The following is a 21,599-nucleotide window of genomic DNA, read 5'->3' on the forward strand; positions in this document are numbered from 1 at the left end:
TTGAATACAAATTGAATAGATCCGGCAGCTCATGTAGAGGGAGACAAAGAGGGAAGGTGGTACTTCCTAGTGGAGGGAAGAGGCTGAGGAGCAAAGAGCGTGAAGGAAACTGCCAGATCTGTGGATTTACAATTTCTTATTTCCACAGCAAATTTAGAAATCTGTTTTTTTTCACCGTGAGCTGCTGAATTAGAAATCCAAGAATTTGATTCGATCCAAATTACAATGCAAAAAGGGCTGCAAATGTGAGAAATCCAAATCAAAATCTTCTCGTCATCCAAACGGGCTCGAATTTCTAAAAGAAATCCTAGTTACAACTATAGATGAAGGGATGGTGGCTGGGTGGTAACGGAATTGATTTCTTCTATAAAGGATGTCCCTGTGATCAGTTATGAAGAATTTCATGGGTATACCATTAGAAAAAAGAATTTCACTGGGGCAAAAAAGAATTTCACGGGCTCATTTAGTTTTTAAACTTCCGGACAAGCTGGCAAAGATGGAATTGAGAGGGAAGCTGATATATTTTCTGTTTCTGTGGAGGTGTAACATTGTAATTGTGTGGTAGAGAGTATTTTATTTGTATATGAGACTATTTAGACTTTGATTAGAGGGGTTTATTCCATTTCATTTTACTTGTGTACCTTGTCTTGGGTGAGGGGACACCTTGTCCCTTCCATCTACCTGTATAGATGCCTTATATCAATAAAGTTACCTTTATCAATAAAAAAAGGTGTAACATTGTAGTCGCTGAGGTAGGAGTTTTAGCTGTTGCAACTGTGCGGGACAACTTATCCCCCCTGTATTTCAGTTGCTATGCCTTACTAAATTCAGTCATCTTAAAAAAAAAAATCAGTTTTTTGAAGTTTATGTTTGTGGTTCTCATTTGCAACTTTAAGTCTTTGTAGTTTTTTTTTTTTTTTTTTTTCTGAAAATTTACATTTTATTGAATAATGGTAGGGACAAGATGTCCCCACCCTTATACAAAAGTGGGACTACGTCCAGTTACATTTCTAAAAGAGATGTAGAGACCATAATTTCCTCCCTGAGAGCTCCTGATTTAGCTAAAACGTCCACTTCCTCAATCGCTGATCTTCTCCGGTGCTCAATTCTAGGTTGCACAACTTTATGAGGTCCAGAATTTCTGCTATAACATTCTGAAGGTGCCAGGGCCCTGTTGAAGTACCTGAAGCCTAGCCCACCGCGTTCGTAGAGTCCCCCTCCACTATTAGAGATCGAAGGTTATTTTCATAGGCCCATCGCAGACCAAAGAGTAATGCCCTGATTTCAGCTTCATTAGCATCACAAGTTCCAGCTGGACCGGAGAAGGACATTATAAGCAAATGTTGGAAGTCCCTGATTAGGCCTCCAATCCCAGCCCTTCCCGGGTTTCCGTACGAGCTCCCATCAAAATTGAGTTTTAGCCATCCATTCGGTAGGGCCACCCATTTGGGCTTGGGTTTAGTTCGAATCGCTCTATCCCAGATGATTGCCCACCAATTCCGAATTAGGTCTCCAACTCCATACGGTAGTTTCTTTTTGTCTTTGGCCCATGTAATCAATTCGACTTTAATATCAGTTGGCACGCGCTCCAAGGTTCGACTCTGATCCTGAAAGATGCGCCTATTCCACTCCTTCCAAATATTCCATACAATGGCGTATGGGAAGGTGGCCCACAGTAGTTTCCCAACCTCTCCAAAAGGACCTCCCTTCCAGTAAATGAGTAATGAACTTATAGATTCTGGACAAACCCAACACATCCCAAACGCTCCAATTGCTCACATCCATAGTTGGTAGGAGAATGGACAATGCAACATCAGATGATCCAGTGTTTCCTCATTCTGGTGACATAGCACACAGATACTTGCGAGGTGAAAATGTCTTTTTTTTCAGCCGGTCACAAGTATTTATCTTTTTGTGCACCAAAGTCCATCCAAAGGCAACCACTCTCGGTGGAGCTAAAGACCGCCAAACACGCCTCTTATCCGATTTCTGTTTCGAACTCAGTTCCGTGAAGAATGATCTGACCGTGAAAACACCATTTGATTCCGGGGCCCACAGAATATCATCATCTATTGATATGGCACAGTACATCGAATGTAGCTTTAGTAGAAGCCGCTCAAGATCCTGTATCTTCTGATCTTTAAGATTCCTTCTTAAACGTATGTCCTAGAAACCCCTCCCAACATCACCTTCTCGTTTGAGATAATCCTCCACCTCATCAACTGCTATCCGATATAGCCTCGAGTATTCCGCCGAGAGTAAAGTTTTATCGCACCAAAGATCCTTCGAAAATCTGACCTGTTTCCCATGACCCACTTTAAACCTGATTCTCTGAATAAACTCCTCCCTGACAGAACAAATCGACTTCCAGGAACCCGATCCCTTTCCCGCCGCCAAACTTTTTACGGTCCAGTCTTCATTTTTCATGCCATATTGGGCATCAATCACCGTGCGCCATAGAGCCTTCTTTTCCTTACCATATCGCCATAACCACTTCCCTAACAGTGACTTATTTCGCAGACGTAACTTTTTGATGCCAAGTCCACCATCGTATCGCTTCTTGATTTGGTTAGTGTGCCCCAATTCATCAGATGAGTTAATTTTTTTGACTCTCCACTGCCATCCCAAAGAAAGTCTCTTTGTAACTTTTCTATGCGCAACGCTACCTTCACCGAGATTTTACAGAGCGACATAAAGTAAACTGGCATGTTGGCTAGAGCAGCTTTTATCAATGTTATTCTGCCCCCAGAGAGATATATCTTTTCTTCCATGTTGCAAGTTTCTGTTCCACCCTTTCAATCACCGGATCCCACTGCGATGCCGATGGAATTCCAAAACCCAGTGGCAATCCTAAATATGATATCGGAAAGATGCCTACAATACATCCCACAGATCCCGCCAGGTTCTGAATTTGTTGTTGCTCCATATTAATGCCCAATAATATGCTCTTTGCAAGATTGATTTTGAGCCCAGAAATAGCCTCAAACGATTGAAAGATTATGATGACATTAGGAATGGCCAGAGCAGATGGCTTCAAGAAAAACAGGGTATCGTCTGCAAATTGCAAGTGTGTGATCTCGTCAGCTCTTGGCCCAGCCGATAATCCCTGCAATAAGCCAGATTCCCCCGCCTTCGTCAACCTAAGGCTGAGAGTTTCCATCATCACCACGATGAAGAGGAAAGGAGCTAGAGGGTCGCCCTAACGCAATCCTCTTGAGCCCTTAAAGAATCCTTCCGCCGAGCCGTTGATGAGAATCGAGAAGCTGTTATTTGAGATTAACGACTTTGTCCATATTCGCCATTTATCCCCAAAACCCATGCGTTCTTGAATGAAGTCAACCACCTCCCAGTCAATGTGATCATAGGCCTTCTCTATATCAATCTTGAAAATTAGACCCGAGTCCCCACTACGCTTAACCGAGTCGATAATTTCATTAGCTATAAGGACCCCATCCAAGATTTGCCTAGAGTCCACAAATGGCCCTTGAAATTGTGACATTATATTCCCCATATAGATCTTTACCCTTCGAGCCAGAAGTTTTGAAACAATCTTTGGAACACTGTGGATTAGGCTGATTGGCCCAAAATCTGGTATACCTATTACTCCTCCTTTTTCGGAATTAGAGCTATAAATGTTGCTCTAACCGCTTCGCTTATTATACCCCTTTCCTGAAATTCAAGAAAAAATGCCATAATGTCTTCATGATATCCCAATATTTCTGGAAGAATGCCATTGGAAAACCATCCGGTCCCGGAGCTTTGTCTCTTGCCATTGAGAAGATCGCCCTTTCTACCTCCTCTGTAAAATCTCTGTCCAAGGATAGCCGCTGACCCATACTAATAGATCTGAATTGAATTCCTTCTATCTTCGGCCGCCACTCCACAGCTTTTGAATATAATGATTGATAGAAATCTACAATTTTTTGTTTGATTAAACCCATATCTTAAATTAATATACTCCCCTCCTTGAGGCTTGAGAAAGTATTGATTCGCCGTCTTGAATTTGCAATTTTATGAAAGAATTTTGTATTCCGGTCACCTTCTTTAAGCCATGTAACCCTTGATTATTGGCGCCACCTGAACTCTTCTCTGCGCAAAAGCTCCTCAAAATTTCCAAGAGCTCATCTTTCCATATTCTCAACAGCCGATAGAGAGCTTGTCGTCTCTTTTTCTTCCAGGACTTCCACAGCCGTCACTGTCTCTGTCTTATTGCATCTAGAAACCTCATCCACCGATTTCTGCCATTCTTTTATCTTCTGCTTGATAGCCTTCAGTTTCTTACAGAGAATATATCCCTTCCAACCATGAATAGAAATCTCCTCCCACCATTGCTTGATCTTAGCATCTATTCCAGGAACTTCAAGAAGATCCAAATTAAATCGAAAGGGTCTTGGACCAGTGGAGAAATCAGAGATTTCTAATACAATGGAATTGTGATCTAAAAGGAACTTAGGAAAAGCCTTTTGGGAGATCAAAGGAAATGGTCTTCCCTGTTAGAGGATATAAGGACTCGATCCAATCGACACATAACTAATCTCACCTGTTTGTTTGACCAAGTGTAGCGCGCCCCTTCTAATGGCAGATCAATTAATTCCATCTCTTGAATAAAATTCGAAAATCTCCTCATGTGTGTGGTGATACAGGTCGGGGAATTCTTTTCCGAGGGGAATCGGATAGTATTAAAATCACCTCCTAAGATCCATTCACCCTGATATGTATTATGAATCAAGTTCCACAGTTCCTTCCTCTCTCTCGCCCTGATTGGGCCATATACCGCCGTGAAAATCCACCTCTCATCCCATTCGGATGAAGTAAACTGAACTGTGACCGAATATCTTCCAAATATGGTTCCTTCATTAGCAAATTTTCCTTCCTTCCATATAACAATTATTCCCCCAACCGTTCCAACTGACGCAAGAGCAACCCATTCTCCTCCCCCACAGTTTGTCAATAAGTTGCTCTATGACCCATTATTTTTTATTCAGTGATGACCACTAGTCCACTAGGTCTAATTTCCTCGGAGAAACAAAGTCTTTGATTAATCCTTCCTTATTGTCTTCTCCCAATCCTCTTATGTTCCTAAACCCTATCCTCATTAGGAGCAAGGATAGACTCCCAACGAGTAGGAAATTTGATTTAAGAGGAAACCACAGCCCTTGAGAGAGGTTTATGAGAGTTAACGTCTTCCAAGGACCGAGACGAGAATTTACCAACCAAGGATAGGGGATGAGAAATCCTCACCCCAAGGTGCTCAGTATCTTGGTTTCCACTGCTATTAATTGGAAATTCGGATTTAAAGATCTTACCTTTTCGTCTCCATTCACGCGTGATGTTATTACTATTTCTTAAGTTCCTTTTTTTGAAAGCAGGTCCACCCGCACTACTCTTGAGAATACCCAGGGCCCGTTTGACTTTTGTAATCCAGGAGAGATCATAGGTACCTTGTTGTTATGTCTTTTTCGCCAATTGTTCTTTTCTTCAGCTGTCATTTATTCTGTTCGCTTAGCTGTATGAGGATTTTGAACTTTGAATTTGAATTTTGAAAATCCCATGTCACGAGAAGGCCCCATATCCCTGACGTCAAGTCGCTTTCTACTTTCGGGCATTCCAACGCAAAGATCCTTACTGACAGCTGTAGGGGAAAAAAAGTCCGTTGAATCTACTGTCGACCTCGCCTGGGGCTTTCCTCCGCAATCAGCCGTCTATGGGAACGCCCTTGATTCCGGTCGGAAATTTTCCTGTGGCGATGGAGACGGATTTTGGCACTCTAGTCTCACCAGAAAGTCAGAGTTTTGAACCCGTAGGCGTAAGAAAGGAACTGAAAGCTTCCATTTTGGGGCGAGAACTCTGGCTAGAGCATAGCTCATGCTTTGTCCGTTATTCTGTTCCATTTCTATTTCCAGCACCGTTTCGAGGCATCGTCCCAGGGCTTCAACAGTGGAGGTTGCCCAAACATGGAGAGGAATACCTTAAAACTTAACCCAGAATTGCTCCTCTCCTTGTTGATAATCATGATCCCATTTTTTAAGCGAGAGAACGTGATCACCATATGCACCAGCTCCCATTTCTAGAACCTTCGAAGCTATATCCTCATCGTCAAACATAAACAGGAATTCATTTTTGGCCAGGGTGCTAGGAGTAGTTAGAGACTGAATGCCCCAATGATTCCGAGCCCAGACCCTAAGCTCCTCAGCACTCCACTCGATCTCCATTGTTCTTCCTATCAGACAAGTTTTCAGGAGGTGTCGCCTGCTGTCTACTTCCTTCTCTGAGATTTGAAGAAAAGTTAGTTCGTTTTCCCAAATAGTTGAGGTTTCACCTGATTCCGGCCACCCATTGTTTTCAAATACCCGAGCGTCGTTGTATGTTGTTAGCGGCAAGGAAAACTTCTTCTGTTGTTGGGGATTCGCACACCATCGACATTGTCCCCTCCAACTGAAGTTGAGATATTCACAATATATGCAGCTCCAATCCTTCCGGCCGTTCCACCCCTGAATCCGATTCCTGCCATTTGGTGCCCGATCTTCGATCTTTTCGCTTTTCTTAACCCTATTCCCCTGCGCGCTCTGTAATAAGCTTTCCTTTTTACTCCGCCATCATCAGACGACTCGAACAATCCCCCCCCCACCCCCCCACCCCCCCCCCCCCCCCCCACCCCCCCCACAATTATCTCCAAGAGTCACTAGATTCGCTCCATTGCGATCGTCCTCTCTCCCCCTCCAACTAGATTCGCTCCATTCACTCCAGCCTGTTGACACCTTCTACATCTATTCCTCCATCCAAGATTATGGTAGTGCCATTGCAGGCATCGCCAACCTCCATCCATCTTTTTCTCGATTTCCTTGTTTGAATTAAGTCTTTGTAGTTTTCCTTGTATGTTTTATGTGAATGGCTCATAAAAAAAGTTACGCGTATGCATGAGGTATGGTAAATCAGAGCTTGGAATACTTTTCTTCTGTTTGCACATGTGGATAATTTGTTCTTGGATTTCTTGAAATATGGACAGTCTGTTTAGTTGTTTATGGAAGATATTAGTCAATGTAATACTTTCATGTGTACATAATACTTTTTTTTTGAAAATTGACATGTATGCACTTGTACCATGAAAATTGACATATACTTAGGAGGGACCAGGAGTCCCAAGTATCATTACATGGTATCAGAGAGGGCAATTCAGGGCATACCCTGAATCGTCAAGAGAGTAATTTAGACTATTAAATCCTACACATTCATAGAATGTATCTTCCTCTACAGTTAACCACCATATATTCTTCCCCAAAAGCACCCAGATATCTATCCAATTCTTCTTCTACCTCCCCTATTCTTTATCATCAATTTTCCTCGAAAGCCCACCCCCAAGAATTCATATCTTCAGCTCTCTACTCCTTTAAAAAAAAATTTAGGCAACTGTGGCTCTAAAGCAAAAAACCAGTCTCACTGTTTCCCCCAGATATTATTTACATTTGCCATTTTGTCAGTATAAAAGTCTAGATTTTTATATACTCTGCTTTAACCACCATCCAGATTGTCCAAGCATTTACATTCTTTGTCCAACCACCAAAGGTAAAATTCCCAGTAAGTCTCATCCAAATAAACTTTTACCTCAAAAAGTTTCCCAAAAAGCCATCTGTCAAAGATCCTTAGAAACAAAATACCAAAACTAACTGTGGCTTGAACTCTTCTCGCACAGTTGCTCAACTCCATTAATAGGATCCCAATGCCTAATTCCAGATCCATGTCTTATGAGAAAAAACTTGAGGCGAATTGCGTGTAGGGGACCTCTTCCACGGGATTCATCCGGATTGCTATCAATTCATATATCTTGCGGATGCAAAGAGTTTGCTTCGCCTCCCATTTGGGCCATCTCAAGTTGTTCGCGAACTCCATACAACCTTTGAAAAAAGGAAATTTGTAAACCGGTGTACATATCTCCTTTACATTATACGTACCTGTTAAGGGAAAAAATTCTTCTGCAATGAGCTTGTAATCCTCCTGAAATTGTTTCCACTGCCTCTTGATAATTCCTTTCACTTGTTCAGGGACAGTGGGAGCCTCCACCGATGCTTTTGCAGCATTGTATTGCAGATTACGAACCCACCGGCGATGCTGGTACTATTCCGAGCGATCGGGAAACTCTCTCCGTATTCTCTTATAAGTTCGAGAATCCGAAGAGGAAGAAGTAGAAGCCATTCTCCTAAACTCTAGATGAAGATTTTGCTTGCCTTTTCTGAGGGACACCAACAGATTGAGTTTTTCTTCATTACCCTATATAAGTATAATAAGATGAAACCACCCTTCACTTCGTATCCTTGGGCCCACGATCAAATCTCGATAGAAGCAGTTATTACGAGATTGGATTTCGTCCCTAAGAAGGCTAATCATAATATCTACAATAAAGAACCGCCACCACCCTAACCTTAGAAAGACATTTGTCATCTCAAACACCAATCCCAAGAAGAGTAGATTATTCATCTCTTTCGTTTGGATATCGTTTGTTCTAGTATATTTCCATAGCTTACTTAAGCCACGAGCCAACCGATGAGCCTCCATTTTCCTTTCACTCTTCTAGGAAATAAACCCACCAAGCATAACCTTTAGAACCCATTCTTCCTAGGATTTGTCTTTTATCCAAAAAGCTAAAACTAGATAGGGGAAGTACAAACTCTTCTCCATTTTTACGTCCCATCAACTGTTGAATCATCTGACACCACCTATGTAGACCATATTTTGGAAATGAAAGCTGAGAGACATACTTCTGGCCCAAGAGATAACCAAAATAAACAAAATCTCGGACAAGACGTATGCTTTTCCTCCCCCAATCCCCTTATGTTCCAGAAACCCAATCTCATCGGGAGCGAGGTTTAGACTCCCGAGTGAGAAAAAATAGTGTTATCAGAATACAGACGGCCTCAAGGAGAGGTTCGTAGGATGAACCTTTCCCCAGTACCGGATTGAGGGTTTTTTTTCGAATGGATCTTTATTTTGGAAGGGCCTTTGCAAGGGGTTCCTGAAGCTCAAAATATCGGATTTTTCCGTCTAAGTGAAAGTGGATGACTCACCTTTTTGTTTCCATTCGCTTGTAATGTACGTTTTTTTTACTTTGAGACTCTTCTCTTAAATCCGTACCCACCCACACCGCTGCTTAAAATTAGGGCTGTTCAATCGGTTATAACCGAACCGATTTAAGCGAAATTAACCGAACCGAAATATTTCGGTTACTTAAAATTGCTAACCGAAACCGCAACCGAATTATGTACTAACCGAACCAAACCGAAACCGAAATATGGTTTCGGTTGTTCGGTTAGTTCGGTTATAGCCGAATAATGAAAATTTTATAGCCAATAGGTTAACACCAAACCTATTTAACCGATATGCTCCAATTTGCGAAGTTAAAAACCGAATTAACCGATTTAAACGAAACCAAACAATATGTTTTTGCATCCAAAACTAATGAAGAGTTTTGGACTCTAAATCAATTCTCAAAATGGGAATGATAAATTTGCCCCCCTTTTATTGGCTGTGTTTTAAGTTTTAACTTTAAAGTTTTAACAACTGGTAAACTATACTCCACAGGCCACAGCTAGTAAAATAAAATTCAAGTCCATCCATAAATTCAAATTCAAGCTGTAGACCTGTAGTAGAGTAGAAGTTGGTACCAATCCCTTTAATTTCAAGGAGTTTTGTATATACTACAAAGACCAAGATGCAAATGGCAATGCCATCATTTAGAAACACATATGCACATATTTTTAAAACATCATGATTCATGAAGAACAGAAAGACAACTCCCATATAAATCCCATATGAATTATAACTGATAAATTCCATATTCCATATCCCACCTGGCAACCATTTATGCATTAGAAAAACTGACAGCTTCCATATAAATGTAGAAATATCAACAAATGAACAAATTTCCTTATCAACAGTCAACAGAGATATCCCTTCAATTTAAGCTGAGAATCACTAATGGGTTCTGATCATTTGCATCATATTTTCAATAGAAACAAAATGAAAATCAGAAAATGAAGCATCAAACATGGGTTCTTATCATTCCCATCATATTTTCAGCAGACATGGCCCATGGGTTATGATTTCTGAACTTCTGAAATCTAATCATTCACATCACATTCTCAAAATTTCAACAGAATAATGGCTAATGAGGTTGTGGCTAGGCTTGTGAGGTTTCTACATACAAAGTTACAAACCAATCACCATCAAAAGAGGTTGAGCATCAGAAATCAAAATGAAACATGTGCTCTGCATAGTGCATACCACAATTAGTATGTGATCCATATATTTGTGTGTGTGTGTGTGTGTGCAAAAACAAACAGTCAAATAGAATATGTTGAGCAGTTGAGTTGTTGAGAAACATAACAGAACAGAAGAAACTAAGAAGCCCAGATTTGAAATTTTGGATTCTATCCTTTTGTGGAACACTCCTTCTATGTTGAGCAGTTGAGTTGTTGAGAAACATAACAGAACAGAAGAAACTAAGAAGCCCAGATTTGAAATTTTGGATTCTATCCTTTTGTGGAACACTCCTTCGACGACTAGACAAATCTGGATTCTATCTTTTTGCTTCGAACGATCCTGAAATAGAAATGCAGATAATGAATAATCATATGGTAACATGGTTGACAGGTTGTTATATTCTCTCATTGATAGAACCATAAATGAAGAAACCAACTAAATAAGAAGTAACTGATTAACAACTAACATAGAGTTTTACAAAGAAGATGAAACCTTTCAAAAGGGAACTCCACAAACTTGAAACGTCATTCTTTCACTCTTTAAGGATCTATAATTGATGGAGATTCTTCAATAGTTACACATGAAAATTCTGCAAATAACAATACAAATATGAAAATTATCAAGTTCCAGGTGAGCAAAAATAGAAACAACAACACACTTAAAAATTTAACAATCAAAATATACAAAGCTTACCATTTTCAATAGTTTCAAGTTCCTCTAATGCTTCTTCGACATTAATCGGCATTGACGAGGACCGAAGCCAATCTTGAGTACATACAAGAGCTTGTACTATCTTCGGAGTCAAAGAGCTCCGAAATGCATCAAGAACACGTCCCCCCGTGCTAAATGCGGACTCTGAAGCAACGGTCGATATGGGAACCGCCAAGACACTCCGAGCCATTTCCGACAATATAGGAAATCTAGGACTATGTAGTTTCCACCATGCTAAAATATCAAACTTGTCACTATCGTCTTCGACATCTTCACTCAAATATCTATCTAACTCTGATTTGTTATCTCCGCCTCCGGATTCGATCCTATGCTTCTTATACTTTTCCGTTAGCATCTTCCTCACATGTTGTTTCGGCTCTTGGGGTTGTGACTTTTGAGAATTCTCACTTGAACTTGAATCCCCCAAGTGAACTAGTTGATTGCCATGAGTTGTGTTGCTTGTGTTCTTATTGTTTAACTCATTAAACATTTCAAATGTGGCATCAAACACTTTTGCCCCCAACTCCTTACCTTTTTCATCTCCATAAATATCAATGAGAGCAAACTTCAGAAAATCCAACTTGTTTCGTGGGTCAAGAACAACCACAATATAGATTAACTTGTTCATCTTCTCAATATCGCCCCAATACTTCTCATACTTTTCTTTCATTCTCCTCGCCAACATTACCAACTTAAAATCATCACTCTCACTCCATTGTTGCAAAGGCCTTGAACTTCACTAATTTCATGAAATAGAGAGTTAGATGTAACATACAATGGGCCCGAAACTCGTATGGTAAGGTCATAGAAGTTTTGAAGCAATGTCGCCATCCTCCTAACCGCTTCCCAATCTTCACGGTCGGGCTTCCTAATCCCATTCAAATCTCCCGAATCAAGTTCACTACTAAAATAAGGATCTTGATCGTCAAACAGCTCAAATGCCTTTTCAAATTTTTCCGCTACATTTAGCATCAAGTAAGTTGAGTTCCATCTTGTAGAAACACCCAGACACAACGAACTCTTGCTTTGAATTCTTTCAAACTCAACACACTCTTTGAAGAGCTTCAACATAGCCGGAGAACCCCTCACATATCTAACCGCCGCCCGAACACGCTCAACTGAAATTCCCACCTCTTTTAAGCCATCACACACAACTGAAATTCTCACAGTACCTACACCTAGACTTGTGTTCACCCTCTCCATCAACAAATTTTATATAATGATCCCACACATATGACCTTGGCTTCATGGTCTTTCTCTTATGTGAGGTTGCAATCATTTGACTTGATTCTATGGGGTTTGAAGATTGATCGCTAACATTAGGAGTAGAAGCTCCTTCTTGTGACATCTTAGCCCCTTAGGAGAAAAAGAAAAGCACACATTAAACCACCACTTCTCAATAACAATAAAAGACAGCAACACAAACCATTCAATACGATCAAGTACTCCAAAGTTCAAACCATGCAATCCATGTAAGTAGGAATTATTATCCTACAACATTTAATCTGAAGAGACATATCATTTAATAAAGCAAGATTTTATATGGTGTAAGGCCTTACAACAATACGGTAGGGGTACTGCCCTTGATATTTGATCCAACAGCAACTCACTTTTTTGAGGAGCTGCTGTTGGATCAAATGTCAAGGTTGGTACTTCCACCTTACAAAGAAAATAGCATTCTATGATAGAAAATTAACATAAGATCAAAGAAGAAATCCTAATTAAGCAAAAAAAAAAATCAAAATATGACTTTCTATGAGAAAATGACCAAAAGATAAACAGGGAAACAAAAAAAACTAGCATTCTTTGATAAAAAAAATTCACATTAAAGGAAAAGAGCAAAAGAATGATAGAAAGAAACATAATATCAGAGAAGATGCCCTACTTGGATAAAAAAAAGTTAAAAACCAATATAAGATAAGGGCAGTGATATTAAACCCCTTCTGATGGATATTCTACTCCACCCTAACAGATATCTTAGAAAATGTACTCAAAAGAACAATTAAACAAATATTACATGACCAAAATTCTAAAGAAAAATCCATAACTGAGAAAGCTACAATGAAATCATTAACATCGGAATGAAAAATAAATGAAGAGAGACAACAGTTCTAATGAAAAACTACAAATTGAGGAATGAAGGAAAGCATGAGCCACACTAATAAATAAATATTTGTCCTCCTAAAACATCATATACAAAATATATAACGGATTAGAACCTCATAAAATCAAAGAAAAAACAGTAGAGCATGCGAAGAAAAAAATCCTTTCAAAGGGAGAGGGGTGGAGGAAAAACCCCTTCTGAATCTCTATAAGAAGAAAAAAATGCTTAAAAGTTAGTGATATTTTCCCCCTTTTGAATCTTTTAACCCCAAAACGCTTAAAAGTTAATGATTTCTGTTAAAAGAGGGGAAAATATCCATCAGAGGGGGGGAAATAGAGGGGGGGAAATATCACTGCAATAAGATAAAAAAACAGGGAAAGAAGAAAAATATTTTTCTTGGATGACATGCAAAAATCAAGTAATGAAAACTCTTCAAATATCTGTAAGAAGAAAAAAAAAGTAACAAAAAAAGGAAAAAGGAAAAGAACCCATACCTTACAACAAAGTAAAATGGAAATGATGGAGGCTTTGGCCGTGCTTTCCAAGTCTCCAACCTTTCTCAGTTTCTCAGACCAGAGAAAAGGAAAAGAACTCCCAAAAGAAAAACTGAAAGAGGGGAGAGAAATCAAATGATTCAAAACCCTAATATGAAAATGATAAAGAAAGAAAAAAAGAAGAAGGGAGAGGATCTTAGACTCTTACCGCTGAGAGAAGAGATGGCCGGAGTTGGGAGGCGAAGCCGTGGAGGAGAGAGAGAGAGAGAGAGAGAGAGAGAGAGAGAGAGAGAGAGAGAGAGAGATGGCCGGAGTTGGGAGGCGAAGCCGGCAAGCCGTGGAGGCGAGAGAGAGAGAGAGGCGTTGAGAGAAGAGATGGCCGGAGTTGGGAGGCGAAGCCGGCAAGCCGTGGAGGCGAGAGAGAGAGAGGCGGCAGAGACCAGAGAGAGAGAGAGATGAAAAGAAAAACCCTAGATTTTAGTTTAGTTTATAACGAAAGCCTTGTAACTTGATCACCCCGTCAGTTTTACTCGGGACAACCCCTGTCCCTACACAAGTTTAAAAAAAGGGCTGAATATACACATCCCTTTCAAAAATCAAGGGTTTTCATTATTCGGTTTTTGCATAATAAACCAAAAACCGATTTTGAAAACCGAATTTTTTGGTATGGATTCTGGGCTGTTCGGTTATTCGGTTAACCGAATAAAAAATCGATGAAAACCGAAACCGATAACCGAAATATATTATGAAACAAAACCGAAACCAAACCGAATTTATTTTTAACCGAACCGAAATAACCGACCAAATTCGGTTCGGTCGGTTATTTCAGTTATAACCGATTAATGCACACCCCTACTTAAAATGCCAAGAGCCTTACTGACCTTCTCTGCCAGTCCCTTTGGGAGATTTGTCCTACGCCTCTCTCCAGTTGTCATTTGATTTGAGTGCTTTATTGAGGCAGGTTTTTTAATTTGAAATTTAAAATTAGACCAAGCTGCTCCCTGCCTGTCTCTATTGTCACCTTTCTCAAAAGCGGGTCCCACTCTGACAGCTCTTTTTTCAAGATTGACCATTGAGGCAAGATTTGGACCATCGTGAAGATCTTCCTGGCGGGACTCTGTAATCGTCGCCGGTGATGGTAGTGGTTCTCCGTGCAACCCCCCAGTTGCCGAATGCAGTTTTTTCTGGATCTCCAATCCAATTGTGAAGACAGAGTTTTGGACTTTCAGACGAAGAGACGGAACTCGTATTTCTCCATTCAGATGTCAAGATTCAAACTGATGCATATTCCTTACTTTGACCATTTTTTTGTTCCATTTTTATTTCCCGTACCAAACCGAGATACTGTCCCAAGGCCTCAACGGTGGAAGTTGCCCACACATGGAGGGGAATGCCATAAAAATTAACCCAAAACTTGTCTTCTCCCTGTTGATAAGCCGGATCCCATTGTTTTTTAGAGGAAAGGTGATCACCATATGTACTAGCACCCTTATCCAAGACCTTGTGAGCGAGCTCTTCACTATCGAACATAAAAAGAAATCCATCACTGGCCAAAAAACTAGGATTTGATAGAGACGGAATGCCCCAATGCTTCTTGGCCCAGTTACAAAGGTTCCCGGCACTTCAATCCTTCTCCTTCGTTCACCCTATCAAGCAAGCTTTCAGAAAATGTCTCCTCTCCACTATTTCTTTTCCCAAAATTGATAGAAAGGGAGTCCGTTCTCCATGGTGGTTGAGACCACACCCGAGTCCGGCCACCCTCCTTTTTTGTTAGCAAGACTAGCACCTATTACCGGCTCCACTCGCGAAGGTTTCTTCCTCTCCTGAGCATTTACATACCACCTACAACTTCCCCTCCATTTGAAATTGAGATGCCCACAATTTGTACTTCTCCAATCTCTCCTACCACTCCACCCGAATTAAAATATTTCCCTTCCATAGAATAGGGGCATTATTATTGAGTGTACATAATACTAGTGATTGCCAAAGTGAAATTCCTAGTCCTCATTAGATTTTGTAGAGGTTGACAACACTTGTTTTGTTTCAGCACTATTTTAATCACTTCAGAAAACAGACCATGATTTCTTAATAACTTTCTAGGTAGTCACAACTTACAAGTTGGCAAAGTGATGATTTAGCAGCAAAATTTTGTAGGCCCTGCTTGAGCACGGGTCTTAACTTATATTTTTATGTTTGTGGACAGGAATCTATGGCCCAAGTTGCGCTTCATCTTTCAGGACAAGGTACGGCGAGAGTGCTTTCGGGCTGGGCTGATGGGGACAATGCCGTTTCCGTTTCCATTTCAGGTGCAATTTCTGTTTTGTGTGCAAGTACTGTGTGGTTTTGAAGTGTGCTGTTGTTGTTGTTGGAGGGACTGGCATGGTTTTGAGTGATGGGGTCATACCGTTTGTTTTTCTACGGAAATAAACTACATCATGATCTTTTTGCTAATTTTGCGGTCGGAGAGAGAGGTAAAAAGCATTTCTCCCTCGAGACCATGTCTTATATTTTGCATGTTTGTGTGCAGGGATTTGTTAGGGAATTTCATAGAAAGGCATTTCTCTCATATAAAAGTCAGCTGCGAAATGCCTTTCCTTGAAATTCTCTAGCAAATCCCATGTGTGTTTTATCAGGTTAGGCTGGGATTTCTCTTGGGATTTGGTGGTGTTGTTGTTTCTACATTAAGCAGGGTGTGGACCCATCATTGTTTGACGAGGATTTCTCAATTTGGTCCATCCTAGTTTGATTACGGTTTTTCATGTCAGTAATGTGAGGAAAATGTCTCTTTTATATAAAGAGGTAAAATTGTTTAGTTTTTCCTCTGTTCTAACTGAAGTCTTATATAAGATAGGGCAGTGATAAATCGACTCCCCCAATGGATAAATCGACTCCCCATGTGTCTATCTCTCTCCTCTTTCTCTCTCTAACCTAGAGGAGAGAGAAAGACACATGGGGAGTCGATTTATCACTCCCCTATAAGATATTGTTATGTGAGATGAGAGGAGAAATAGAAAGAGTGGTGATGCAGGGGATGACAAAGGAGATTTGCTTGGATTTTGAGTTACGCATGTATTATATAACCTGGGATTATAAAATCCTGGATTTTATAAGCTAAAATCCAAGTTTCAGCTTATATAATTCATTTATTAGCTTGTAAAATCCAGGATTTTACAACCTGGGATTATAAAATCCTTGAATCCAAATGACCTCAAAGAACCCTTAAAAGGAGCTTGCTAGCCACCTTGGCAGATGCCATTTCGCATTCCATCTTTTCCATCTTGGAATAGCCACTTCATAAGCTATGCCATTAGGCTTTGTTTTAAAAGGCATTTAATACAACTTTCTTTAAGTGATGAAGGTTAACCTTCTAATACCAAGAACATTAAGGAGCCGTCTGGATACACGGATTTTAGAATCCAGGTTTTTAGTTTGAAAACTGTGTAAAAGAGGGTTCATGATCAAGCTGCTGTATGCTGTCTTGAGTCCTGACAGCGTTTCTTGGATTTTAAGTGAGAAATTCAGGTTTTAAAAATATCTCGTGCATTCTGGGATTTCTAAAACTTGGAAATATGGGAGGATCTGCTACTCTCTTGCTGACGGAAAGAAGGAAGGGCGGGAAGTAAAAAATGAGTAAAAAACAATGGCCGGTCTGCTTCTTCTCTTGTCTCTTAGCTACAATTTTGAAGAAATCCCGGATTGTAAAATCTTCGTATCCAAACGGCCCCCAAGGGAAAACATATCGTGTTTTTTTGGGAAGTTAACATGTACTGCATATTTATTTGGTATTGGGGTGGAATTGGGGTAGGGATGTGCCCTACGAATTGGGAGTAAAATATTATGATTATGGCTTATTTGGATGCTAGGGCCTTATATTTTGATACCAATTGCTATTAAATTTTCAAAGCTGCAGATCATGCCAATGACTTAGTGGTTGATAAGATAAATCTAATCCCTGTTTGGATTGCTGGAATTTTGTGGAAAACTGAGAATTTTGGAAAGAAAATCAAAATTTACAGGAAAAATATTCCTTCAGAAATGTTACACATTGGTTTCTGCATTTGAATTGAACGTCACCATAGCTTACAAGTGCAACAATCCTCCAAAGTAGGTATTTGAATCGCTCAAGGAGTTTCCCAATAGTCATGGACTTGAATGTTTATCCTTCTAAGAGTCATATCAAGATAGGCAAAGGTGAACTATTGAACAATTTGCCTATTGCAAATGTCTCTCTTAAATGCTAGATTGATTGCTTGCAAACATTGTATCTTCATCTACTTGTTCCTACAGTAGATATAAAAAAAACCATGACCAATTGTATTACTATCCACTAGCTGAAATTATATGATGAAACAAAATTCATGGTAGCCAAACGTGTCTGACTAAGTGTAAAATACTTAAGTTGGACGAGCATTTTTCACTAGTGAATTGAAAAGGCAAGACTCGTGGCAAAAGATGGACTTGAAGGCTTATCTCAGGAGAATGAAAAGGCTATAGTCTGCAAAGTCAATAGATTAGTTTTGCGGGATTTTTAGTGTTGGCAAGTGAACTTTTCAAAATGCCTCGGGACCTAAGGGGCTGTTTGGATATGTGGATTTCAGAATACAGGTTCTGGTTTGAAAGCGGTGTAAAATTCTGGATTTTACAATCCATTATCCTTCATTTTAAGAAAGAAATCCAGGTTTTAGAAATCTCTCCCCCGTCCTGAGATTCTTAAAACCTGGATACATGTGTGGGCAACTTCCATATTTTCTCTTGCCTTTCCTATCAATTTCGGGAAAACGACTGACGGATTTATTCTTCTCTTGCCTCCCATCCAAGATTTTAAAATATGGGATTTGCTAGCGTCCATCGCAAAAGGCATTTCACGGATGGTCTGTTGCATCTGACAGCAGCCACCTTGTGAATGAAGACAAAATCTGTCAGATGCAGAGCCTAGGTGGCTACTGTCAGATGCAACAGACCATCCGCGAAATGCCTTTTGCATGGACGCTAGCAATACGAACGGCCCCAAAGAGTCACTGCGTGGGAGAAAAATACATATATCTCAAAAAAAAAAAATCTATCTCAGAAAATGACTACAATAAATGTTCCAATATCTCATGAAAAATTATCAAAATACACTTATCTCATATAAAATGATACAATGACCATGTGTCTAGGAAAATGACAAAAATACCCTTATCTAATCGAAATTACCCTCATTTCAAATCCCTGCGAATTTGTTGAGGCTTTCCCGGGGATTTATAAGGCTCCGTCCTGATTCTGTTAAAAAAGAGAGGATATAATTACCCTTATACACACCAATGGGTGGCTTTCAAATCTTTTTTTTAGTAATGCATGGTAAATCCAAGCCTGATGGAGCCTTACAAATCCCAAATCCCGCCCAACTAACCACCCCTAAACTGAAGGCCTTGGATGTCCTTGATTTTTTTTCATCTTCGTGTCCAAATATATTTACCCCTACCATATCATTATTTATACTCAATTGGTCCCTATTATACCATTAGGATCAATCCTACCGATCAACAATGAGTCCCACACGAATATTAGTGTGTATAAGGGAGGTGATAAATTCGCCCCCCCTTTGGCTCTAGTGTATTTATGACCATGGTTTCAAATTTCGATTTCGGTCCTCAACGAAACCGAAATTTTGAAATTTCAAAATTTCGGCCGAAATCCGACAAAACCAATAAATTATTATTTTATCCCACACGAAATTTTAGCCGAAATTTCGGTTGAAAATTAAATAATTAATAAAAAATCAAGATTTTTGCTGAAACTCCCCAACATGTAGATATAAGTCGAAATTTCGGTCAAAATAATATAATGTTTCGGGTATCACTAATTTCGGTTTCGGGGTTGACCGAAACCTGAAATTTCTGTCCGAAATTTGAAACCATGTTTATGACTACTATTTTTACACTACAAAGGGGTGGCCCGGGGAAGAAAAGGGGACAAATATGCCATTTCCCGTCTATAATAGGGACCATTGATCAGGTAGATAATCTGGTCCCATTCCAAACATATCTCACATCTGTAAGACTTACAAAAATCAATGGTTTAGCTTCTCCATGCAGAACCCTAGAGACAGGCTAATCGATCAAGGGGCTAGGATCATCTGGATCAAGGTGGGTCAGACAGTAATGGGCTGGACTTGTGTTTGCGAAGAGGATCGACGTTCCGATCACATCCACATGGCACATTTGGGCCCGAAATGGGTGATTAGTTAAAAGCCTAACAGCCTTTTCTTAGCATTTTTTTCCACTCAATTTTCATCACAGTATTTGCACGAAGTTTTCGTGGAATATGGCTTTTTCCTTCTGTTTTCAGTGCTGTTAAAAGGAAATTAATATATTCACCCCTCTTCTTCCTGGGCCATCCCCTCTAGTGTAAGTATGACTAGTCCTTTTACATTACAAGGGGGTGGACTGCTAAGAAAAGGGCGAGAATATATCATTTCCATGTTAAATTACATTTTTTTGGCCATAGATATAAGCCCTGGATGATTGATAGGGATCTTGATCATCAAGTGGCTCTACCATGGCTAAAATTGCACCAGCTGGATGATTGATAGGGATCTTGGTAAGAGCTGCATCCTAACAGGGTGCACCAGTGGAACCCTCTCCCACTACAAAGATGCATGGAAACAACAGAGAACATACTCTTTATAAAATGCATTTTCTCATCAAACATTCCATGGGCCGTTTAATACTAAATCTATTAAACCTATTTTTTTTTTCTAAATGCCATAACAAATTATTAATTACCACTTGTTAATCCTAATAGTATATTTTTAATAAGAGGAAAAGGATTGTACGCTCGAGTGTACCAAGCTTATGGTACGCTCGAGTGCCCAATCACATGTGGGCCCACTTTGTTAGGATGATCCGAAGCATTCATTTGATGGGCTCTTACATTGATGGGATGTGTACCAAAAATCAGCTCCACAGGATCATCCTAACCCATCCATTCGTGGAGGTTAAATTGGACAGACACTGTTTGTTCACAAATCTGCCCATTTTTGCCCTCAACTTTTGGAAGGATTAGGATGATTCAATGGAGCTGATTTTGGTACATACCCTATCTATGATAGGGCCTTGCAAATGAATGCTTTGGATCACCACAAAAAATGTGGGACTCATGTGATTGGGCGCTCGAGCGTACCAAGCTCGAGTGTAATTACATTGACTTAATCTACAAAAATTCCCAATATATAACCCAAATTATCAGGTAAAAGAACTAAAATTTGAGGAATCCACCCCCTCTAGTGTAATTACATTGACTCAAAACTAACACAGAGAAATAAAATTAGACCATATCCGACACTTGATATCAGTGTCAGGAATCAGAAGTTCAAGGTTACAACTAATGTTGATTGTAAAGATCCAAAACTTACAGAACACAACCTACCATGCTTGCAGAATCTCAGAATGAAAGAGAGCTAATCTCGTCTACGCGCCACGACCCCTCCTCGCACTTGTGCCATCTTATGAGACCGACATCAATGATCATCCGCCGACATAGAACCCATGAGGCTTTCTTCTGGCAGTGGATAAATTCCCGCAATCGTGAAGCTTTCTTGAAGATTATTTTATCAAGTCGCCAAAATACTTTGGTGCGTGCCGGTGGAGGACGATCTTCTATCAAGAGGCAATGGGAAATGTTCAGCACCTCTAGTTGTTCTAAGGAATCTAAGATCATTACTAAAGCTTCCCTACACAGCTTTGAGCATCGCAGGCTTAAGACCTTCAGATTGGGAAGAAAAGTGACTAGAGAGGACGCAAATAAGATGTTGCAAGGACCCATGATCTTGAGCTGGGTAAAGTTCTTGCAGTTCACATTGATTTCCTCCATGACATAAGCCGGATCACGAATGCTAGGCATTGTCAAGGACTCCAGCTCTTTCCACGTACATACGAATAGCCGTGCGAATTCCACCCTCGGTAATGCGATTCCAAAGCTCGTAAAACGAGTTGTTTGAGCTGTGGGCACCTGTAATGAAGATAGGGGAGTGATAAATCGACTCCCCAAATCAT

At 40.1% G+C, this 21,599-nt stretch overlaps 2 protein-coding genes and 1 pseudogene across 7 annotated transcripts in view; 1 reads left to right on the plus strand and 2 right to left on the minus strand.

Moving 5' to 3' along the window:
• The window catches only part of LOC143874086 (uncharacterized), a 38,650-nt gene extending 22,594 nt beyond the window's left edge, over nucleotides 1-16,056 (plus strand). For 5 of the 6 annotated variants that reach the window (XM_077376860.1, XM_077376864.1, XM_077376865.1 and 2 more), the window contains one exon: nucleotides 15,767-16,056. The gene's annotated coding sequence lies outside the window, so the exon portion shown is untranslated. Of the gene's footprint in view, nucleotides 1-19; nucleotides 703-15,766 lie in introns of those variants that run through there. The other variant, XM_077376861.1, reaches the window with a different exon arrangement.
• LOC143892184 (uncharacterized) lies at nucleotides 3,200-3,511 on the minus strand. The gene has a single exon (XM_077396639.1). It carries the CDS (start codon nucleotides 3,509-3,511, stop codon nucleotides 3,200-3,202), a length of 312 nt encoding a protein of 103 aa, XP_077252754.1.
• A 4,841-nt stretch (nucleotides 16,057-20,897) lies between the features above and the next one.
• On the minus strand, nucleotides 20,898-21,599 carry LOC143892200 (F-box/LRR-repeat protein At3g48880 pseudogene; annotated as a pseudogene).

The sequence above is a fragment of the Tasmannia lanceolata genome, unplaced genomic scaffold (assembly GCF_043159265.1).
Source record: "Tasmannia lanceolata isolate RefF3 unplaced genomic scaffold, GAP_Taslan_0.1 ptg000002l, whole genome shotgun sequence".
NCBI classification, from domain to species: domain Eukaryota; kingdom Viridiplantae; phylum Streptophyta; class Magnoliopsida; order Canellales; family Winteraceae; genus Tasmannia; species Tasmannia lanceolata.